The sequence below is a fragment of the Diaphorina citri genome, unplaced genomic scaffold (genome assembly GCF_000475195.1).
Source record: "Diaphorina citri unplaced genomic scaffold, Diaci psyllid genome assembly version 1.1 scaffold3114, whole genome shotgun sequence".
In the NCBI taxonomy this organism is placed as follows: Eukaryota; Metazoa; Arthropoda; class Insecta; order Hemiptera; family Psyllidae; genus Diaphorina; species Diaphorina citri.
This window is the reverse complement of record NW_007380525.1, coordinates 1,458-10,858: the sequence shown is the minus strand read 5'-3', so window position 1 is coordinate 10,858 and position 9,401 is coordinate 1,458. Positions and strand designations below refer to the sequence as shown.

Here is a 9,401-nt window from a genome sequence, read left to right as displayed (position 1 = left end):
CTGAATATGTAAAAATAAAAGACCTACCTAACTTATAAAAGAAATAGAAAACGTTCTTACTCCGTGACATCTAAGTATATCATAACGTAAGTTACGCCTGATAAATAATTTCGACTGCTACACACACTACAATTTCTGAAGCTGAAAACATTTCTCTTTCCATTTCCATGTTTCCAAAGTTACAAAATATTCATTAATGGTTTTTATTCTTTTAAAGCACATCAGCTCTACAGTGCCTATTATGTTTAAAGGCAATTTATGCCAAAAATGGATAGACACAAAGCCAGATACCAAACATTAGTCTGTAGAACCGGAAATTGCTAAATCTGTGGAAGTTACTCACCAAATATAAAGGTTGATGAACAAGCTGGAATAGCGGGCCTGAATGTTGACATTCTCATACTTGATATAACGATACCTATCAATAGATATAGCAATGAGGGTGAACATGTAAACGTATAGAACAATATACTGAATATGCTCTGTACGGATATTGTCTGGCGTTCAATTCAGACGTGTCTGAAATCAGCAAGGAGTGAGTGTTCCGGAGAAAAATAATATTACCTATAGGTATTTTGTCTGACATTGTGGAGTCAATGTTCAGATACCTACTTTAGGAGCTTTCAGTTTGATATCAATAAAGAAATATCTATATCTATGATATAATGAAATTATTATTAGTAATATTTGATTTTATTGTGACATGTCTGTTCGAGTTGTATGCTGTGTCATATGGCAACCCAGACGCTGGGCAGCTCATCAATAAATTATTGATTGTTTCTCTCGCAGTACAAGCCTATCTGTATCTGTATTTTACTTTCGAAACTCAAACAATTTTACTTGGCACCGTCATCTTGGATTTCCAATGGTTTAGTAGGAATAGTAGGATAGTAGGTACTTACAAGCGTTAAAACATCGAACCTCTTGAAAAAAAAAAAAAAAATATTTGTGATATAGCAGAGCTTTTTTATTACAACTTTTTTGTCTAATTAGGCGCTTTAACCCTTTAGTATGTCGTTCGCCCCTTAGTCCACGTTATATTATACATATACGGTTTAACCCTTTAAGGTCCAATTTGTTCAAGAAATCAATGACGGAGTCCACACTGGGGGGTGAATTGCCTAGAGATGAAACGGTTAATAGAATGGGCAGCAGGTTTACAATTTTTGTGCTAGGCTGGCTAGTGGCTATTTCAACTTTTGACATATTTACGTATAATTCTACTGCCAGACTGCCATAGGTATACCTATTAATTAATTCTACTGACTCAAATCATTTATCCCGCTTTATACACCTTGTTTAGACTGCGGGAGTAAAGGGACTTGTTCATTTCATTCAGGATAAACAAGGTACCTATATTCTATTCTAACCTAACTATGAACAAAGAAGAAAATTTAAGAAGAAAAATAATTAAGAAGAATTCCCTAAAAGTACTCTAGTACTTAAAGGGATTTATTCCAAAAGAACATTTTAATGTTAATAAAATAAACTTAAATATTATTATTACCTATTAAAGGAGGGAAATGTGCTCCAAAAAATGGGAAATAGTCTCAGGAAGGAAAATAGTCTATATACTTTCCGTTTGTCGTCAACGTATTTTCATTTATTTATTTTCATTACAATCCTCCAGGGCCTCCCTACATTACGGTCTGGAGGACTCCAGGTCCTATTGGTTAGACGCTACCCTAACTCCAAGACCGAGGAGAGCTGCCAACCATGGGCCCTGGTCCGGATTGAGGTTCACTATAGAGGTACCCGAAATTCCACCCGGGGTCCATGCTAAACGCGGTGTTCATGTAAGTTTTTATTTAGTTATTTTAAAAGGGTTTAACTCTCCTCACACATTACCCTCAACCAGAGTGGGGCCGGAAAAAGTCTGCAGCACGCGATTACCCAGAGGTCACCCATCCCAATACTAACCAAGCCCAGTGTGGCTTAACTTCACACAGCACCTCTCAATTAATAATGATTAGTGACGGTATTATGTATGTACCTTTACTATGAGAGCCTTTGGTGACCTGCAGCTTGTTAAGCTGCAGGGTTACAAATATCGTCTTAGGACTGTGCCTCAGATAAATTATTTCTGGTTGTATCTTAAGGTTACCAGATTTTCTTTTCCTCCTCCTCTTTAGAATAGAGTGTACAAATGGATACATACTTGTGTTGTGTACTCTGTAATTTGTTTTACTTGCTTTGTTAGTTCGTAGTGTTATCCATCACAACAGGGGTTTTTGCTAAGTAGAAGATTCTGTAGTCCAAGTTTGTAATTTATAAGGAACTTATTCTTGTTCCAATTTATAAGGAACTTATTCTTGTTCCAATTCTGACAATTTAAACAAAAAAGGTCGTAAGTTTGACATTTTGGATTTTCATTTTTACTTTCTTCTTTCGTTGTAAACTGACTACCTACCAGTGAACTAACATAACTCGCATAAAAACAATAATAATATAAAAAAAGACATCACAAAACAAATGATCAACAAGCCTCATCCAAGTGCCAGGAGAAGATCACGAGAAAAAAACAAAGACATTTTGGATTTTCATTTTTACTTTCTTCTTTCGTTGTAAACTGACTACCTACCAGTGAACTAACATAACTCGCATAAAAACAATATTAAAAAAAAAAGACATCACAAAACAAATGATCAACAAATCTCATCCAAGTGCCAGGAGAAGATCACGAGAGAAAAACAACATGGCGGACGACTGTTTGAGAAACATCATCGGATCATGCAACACTGTACACGGAATGAAGTTCGTGCGAAATCCAGACCTGCCACTGGGCCACAGGTAAAATGTAACATGTGGCAACCATGGAAGAGAAAGATGTAAGGTGCTATAAGACTTTATTATTATTTATCACTGTGATGTGTTCCAATCCACTTGGCCCCAATGAACTTTTTTGACCAAGTTTATGTTGTTTTGGTCTTCCAGATTACTTCAATAATTTTTTGCCTGAAAGACCTCGTCAGGCTGAATCTGAGCTAAGGCATGATGAGGTGGGTATCTACTGTGACTGTCCAGACAACTGTAAGAGTCAAAACTACATTTCTAAACTGGTTATCTCCAAAGATGCGTAAGTATTGTGCAATTACCTATGAATGCCATTTTTTTGTTTTATGCACAGCAGATTGCATACACAGAGTTGTCAGGCGTTAACGCATTATAAGGGTTTTATTATGCAAAGCACATTGCATACACAGAGAGTTGTCAGGCGTTCATTCAAATGAATTCGTTTATGGCTGTACATGTAAGCATAGCGTTTTGCGTACACAAACAGATATTAGGCGTTCACATAAAATGAGTTCTTGATAATTATTTGAATTTATGAATTGCGTGCATTCATAGTAAGTTGTCGGGTGTTCATAGAAATGGATACTTTTTCTTGAAGGATTATTTTGGTGAAGAGAGGTAAGTCTAAAGGTGGAAATATTACAATCACGTCACGTCACATGAGATCACGTGACGTCATTGCAGTGTGGCTGTCATGAACGAAATTACCTGCAATATTATGGGAAAACTTTGAACTACATCTTTCTGACTCCCCATGACTTCACGTGACGTGACGTGAAAGTAGTGTTTCTACTTTTAGACCCTGGATCAGCCCACCTCTGTGCTCGAGTGGTCGAGAGCACCGATTCTCATCCCGGAGGTGCTGCTTTCCTTACCAGGGCGGAAATTTTAGTAACACATCCAGACCATTTGATAAATACATATAGATATCACGGTTATAACGAACAAACAGGCCAAACAAAAATGGTAGTCGTATTCTCACAGATAATACTGATTACAATCACATCACGTCACATGAGATCACGTGACGTCATTGCAGTGTGGCTGTCATGAACGAAATTACCTACAATATTATGGGAAAACTTTGAACTGCATCTTTCTGACTCCCCATGACTTCACGTGACGTGACGTGAAAGTAGTGTTTCTACTTCTAGACCCTGGACCAGCCCACCTCTGTGCCCGAGTGGTCGAGAGCACCGATTCTCATCCCGGAGGTGCTGCTTTCCCTACCAGGGCGGAAATTTTAGTAACACATCCAGACCATTTGATAAATATGTACATCGATATCACGGTTATAACGAACAAACAGGCCAAACAAAAATGGTAGTCGTATTCTCACAGATAATACTGACTTTGAATTCTACAGAAATCTCAGTTCCTACAGTACCGAAGTTCAAGCGGACATCCACCAACTTCTCAAAGTACTATCCACCCTGAAATTTGGACAATTCAATGATTTGCATCGGGTGAGAAGGTTGAAACATTTCGAGCAGTTGAATCAGCTGGATTTGAACGATCTTCTTTATAATGTAAGTAGAAAATTTACAACTTAATCGGTAATGATAATGAAATTTCGAAAAATAATATTGAAAATTTGACAAAGGCCCATCGGACCCCAAAAATCAGCAATAATACTTTTCTTGAAGACGTTTGATTTGAGGGAACTGTAACAACGGAGGTCTTATTGTCCCGAAATTGCAGATAGAAGGAAGACAGCTAGGATAGGACAAAGCCAGCCGTTCCGAGAACGAACTTTATCTATCCAGGATACAGTTTGCCACGGGCAGCAATCGCGACAAAGGCGCCTTACCCTCCGAGCTAACTAGGCTGGACGCAAATGACTTTTTTATGCACAAAATATTGGCTATCAAGCTACACTGAGTCATCAATTCCAAACATTGGCCAAAAATTGTTCTAGCACGAGAATATTTTTGTTAATAAAATGAGGTGCAAATAACTCAATATCCATACTGTTTCAGACGCAGCATTCCTGTGCTGACATATTTGCGGATCTTCAATGCTGGTGGCGTACTACCTTCCTCAATTGTTGCGATATATTTGAGCCTCAGAAATCTCTGTACGGATATTGTCTGGCGTTCAATTCAGACGTGTCTGAAATCAGCAAGGAGTGAGTGTTCCGGAGAAAAATAATATTACCTATATTTTGTCTGACATTGTGGAGTCAATGTTCAGATATTTTGGGAGCTTTCAGTTTGATATCAATAAAGTAATGTCTATATCTATGATAGGTATAATAACATTAGTATTAGTAAAATTATTTGATTTTATAATGTGACATGTCTGTTTGAGTTGTATGCTGTGTCATATGGCAACCCAGACGCTGGGCAGCTCATCAATAAATTATTGATTGTTTCTCTCTCAGTACGAGTACAAGCCCTTATTCTGCGTCTGTATTTTAGTTTCGAAACTCAAACAATTTTACTTGGCACCGTCATCTTGGATTTCCAATGGTTTTTTTTTTTTTTAATCGTTTATTGATGTTTTAAACAATAGGTAATTATAGTTTTTAACATCGAGATGATCAAAAAAGGAAAACATCGAGATACCTAGCAATAATTAATATTTACCTAATCTAAAATATTTCAAAATACCTAATAACATTGTACTTAGTCAGAAAGAATACGTACCTTTTTTAGATAATAACAAGAAAAACAAAGTAGATGAATAAATAAATAAGTGGAAAGAAGGCGAGTACAAAATCTTTTACATTACAAGATTTGGTACCTCCTTAGGTACCTATAGCATCAGATTTTATCCAATGGTTTAGTAGGATAGTAGCGTTAAAACATCGAAAGGAGGGAAATGTGCTCCAAAAAATGGGAAATAGTCTCAGGAAGGAAAATAGTCTATACTTTCCGTTTGTCGTCAACGTATTTTCATTTATTTATTTTCATTACATCAATCCTCCAGGGCCTCCCTTCATTACGGTCTGGAGGACTCCAGGTCCTATTGGCTAGACGCTAAGATTGATCTCGATGATGTTCTTGTACTTGAAGATGCCCTTCTGAATACACACGAGGATCGTGCAAGCCAACCTGGAAGAAATATGTAATGGTAAAAAAATAATAAAAATGGATATAATCCGCCCCGGGCGGGAATCGAACCCGCGGCCTAGCGCTTACGAGGCAGACGCACTACCAACTGAGCTAACTAGGCTGGCATGCTGTGCAGAAACAAGCATAAACAATTTCGCCACTCCATACTCCATGACGTAAGTCAAATTTGATCCACTAAAAATCTAATCTCAAATTTTAAATTATTTGTGATAAAGCAGAGCTTACGCTACCCTAACTCCAAGACCGAGGAGAGCTGCCAACCATGGGCCCTGGTCCGGATTGAGGTTCACTATAGAGGTACCCGAAATTCCTCCCGGGGTCCATGCTAAACGCGGTGTTCATGTAAGTTTTTATATTTTTTTAAGAGGTTGACGGACACTGTATACCTACACAAGTGCTACGGTTTTTAGTGACAGGCTGACGGGGTTATCACCCTCCATTCGGCGACAAGTACCCCTCCTCCGCCTTCTATTCCACCTCCTCACATTAACCTAAATCAGCTTGAGTGGGGCCGGGAAAAGTCTGCAGCACGCGATTACCCAGAGGTCACCCATCCCAATACTAACCAAGCGCAGTGTGGCTTAACTTCACACAGCACCTCTCAATTAATAATGATTAGTGATGCATAGGTATTAGGTACCTTTACTATGAGAGCCTTTGGTGACCTGCAGCTTGTTGAGCTGCAGGGTTACAAATATCGTCTTAGGACTGTGCCTCAGATAAATTATTTCTGGTTGTATCTTAAGGTTACCGGATTTTCTTTTCCTCCTCCTCCTTCTTCTTCTTCTTCTTCTTCTTCTTCTTCTTCTTCTTTTTCTTCTTCTCCTTCTCCTTCTTCTTCTCCTTCTTCTTCTCCTCCTCCTCCTCTTCTCCTTTTTCTATTAATTTTCTTCCCCTGTGGACCCTCAGTTGATCATTACAGATCCGAGCAACCATCCTTTCGAGTCCGGTATTTTCATTCCCATCAACACGTTAGGGGACGTGTCCATATGGGGGGATGCTATTCAGACCTCTGCCAGAGTGTCTGAACTGTCCCGGACCAAGCGGACCTGTCTGTTCGCCTGGGATGAGACCAAGTTGTCCCGCGGGTAAGTCTATTATCTGTCCTGGAGATATACTATTAGGTGATGAGTTTGATGCATACTTGCATACCTACATAGATCAGTAGGTATCAACATTCGACATTATAAAACATCAACAATTAGTGGTAATTTTTTACCGACCTAGCAGGACTTTTCCCCCTCACCAAAATTATGCTTTTTACATGACAATTGGGTGGGTAAATTCTGTAAGCCTTGTTAAGAAGCGCTGTAGGGCTCAGCCAAGCCAAGTCAAAGCAGTTTGACCGCGTCGAGATTAATGCAGAATGCTTCTAATGCTGATGCCTACCATGATTTATGGTTTGTTTCCAGATATCTGAGGGAGAATTGTAAAGTCCATTGCATCCAGGACGCTATGCTCACTCATTGCGGGTGTGTGCCGCACTTCCTCTTCTACATTTTGGATGAGGGTGAGCAAATTATAATGGTAGTTTTTGAGAGTAGAACATTGTAGCGCTTTTGCCTTGCAAGCAATAGCTCGCCAGTTCAATTCCCGCCCCTGGAGAACTTTATCCCAAAAAGATAAGGTTCGTTCTCGGAACGGCTGGCTTTCTCTTATCCTGTCCTCCTTCTCTCTTCGATTTCTCGACGATAAGACTTCTGTGGCTAAACTTCAATCCATCAAACCTTTTGAGGGGGAAAATCTACCTTTTATTATTATTATTATTATTATTATTATTATTATTATTATTATTATTATTATTATTATTATTATTATTTGCAGAAAAAGAACATCTACCGGCTTGCAATGTGGAGGGGATGCTATGTCTAGCAAAACATCGTGGTGAGTTTTATTAATATGTCTTTATTTACCTACCTATTGCCCATGATTTTGTTTAGAAGGTACCGAATTACCTAGGTATGTAAGGGAAAGTATGAACAAAATTGATATGTCTTTTTCTTCCTCAAAAGTCAAAAGCAACTTACTTTTTAACTTACTTCACTGTTTCATTATGATTACAAATTTTCATCGGTAGATTGTAAACCTAATAGACCCTTGACAAATGGAGTGTGCATGAGACGTGTGATGTGTTCCAATCCACTTGGCCCCAATGAACTTTTTTGACCAAGTTTATGTTGTTTTGGTCTTCCAGATTACTTCAATAATTTTTTGCCTGAAAGACCTCGTCAGGCTGAATCTGAGCTAAGGCATGATGAGGTGGGTATCTACTGTGACTGTCCAGACAACTGTAAGAGTCAAAACTACATTTCTAAACTGGTTATCTCTAAAGATGCGTAAGTATTGTGCAATTACCTATGAATTCCATGTTTCTGTTTTATGCAAAGCAGATTGCATACACAGAGTTGTCAGGCGTTAACGCATTATAAGGGTTTTGTATTATGCAAAGCCTGTAACTGCTATGGTCTTATCGTCCCGAAATCGAAGAGAGAAGGAAGACAGGATAGGAGAAAGCCAGGCGTTCCGAGAACGAACATTATCCCAACAGGATAAAATCCGCCCCGGGCGGGAATCGAACCCGCGGCCTAGCGCTTACAAGGCAGACGCACTACCAACTAAGCTAACTAGGCTGGCTGCACAAGTGCATTACACAGAGTTGTCAGACGTTAACGCATTATAAGGGTTTTGTATTATGCAAAGCATATTGCAAACACAGAGAGTTTTCAGGCGTTCATACAAATGAATTCGTTTATGGCTGTACATTTAAGCATAGCGTTTTGCATACACAAACAGATATTAGGCGTTCATATAAAATGAGTTCTTGATATTATTTGAATTTATGAATAGCGCGCATACATATAGGTATAGTACCTAAGTACCTAAGTTGTCGGGCGTTCATAGAAATGGATACTCTTTCTTGAACGATTATTTTGGTGAAGAGATGTAAATTTAAGGCCCAATTAATTCCTAGCTATACATGTTTAACTGAGTTTGTTTTTTTTTTGTTTTTGTTTTTCAGCCAATCTCCATCGCAGTTGGTTCTGGATATCCACTATGAGACACCTCATTGTATTCTGTATGAAACAGACATCATCTTTGGCTTTCTAGATGCCTTGGGTATGACCTCATTGAGTTTATTTTTTGTAGCCACTTTTTCCAATCAATTGCCTACCTAGAATACATTTTAATTTTTTTCCCACAAGAGGTAAAAAAAGAGGTTTGACAGAGGGAACTGCAACTGCCAAGGTCTTATCGCCCTCGAAGAGGTAAGACAGGATAGGAGAAAGCCAGCCAGAGAACGAACATTATCTTTTTGGAATTAAATTCGCCCCGGGCGGGAATCGAACTCGCGATCTAACGATTACACGTTAGAGGCGCTACCCTAGAAGCTAACTACATAGTATATTATATAGGCTGGCCAGTAAATACAAAGGTAGGTGTGTATATATTTTAGACTATTTTTTTTAAAGAGGTTTGACAGAGGGAACTGTAACTGCTATGGTCTTATCGTCCCGAAATCGAAGAGAGAAG

At 38.6% G+C, this 9,401-nt stretch overlaps 1 protein-coding gene across 1 annotated transcript; it reads left to right on the top strand.

Moving 5' to 3' along the window:
- Positions 1–6,020: 6,020 nt before the first annotated feature.
- Positions 6,021–8,987, top strand: LOC103520001 (pickpocket protein 19-like; the record flags this gene model as incomplete). The annotated part of the gene is made up of 7 exons (XM_026831289.1): positions 6,021–6,025; positions 6,089–6,212; positions 6,780–6,958; positions 7,283–7,380; positions 7,695–7,754; positions 8,065–8,206; positions 8,890–8,987. Coding segments are annotated over exons 1-7 (706 nt in total), but the record flags the coding sequence as incomplete, so codon positions are not given.
- Between the last annotated feature and the right edge of the window lie 414 nt (positions 8,988–9,401).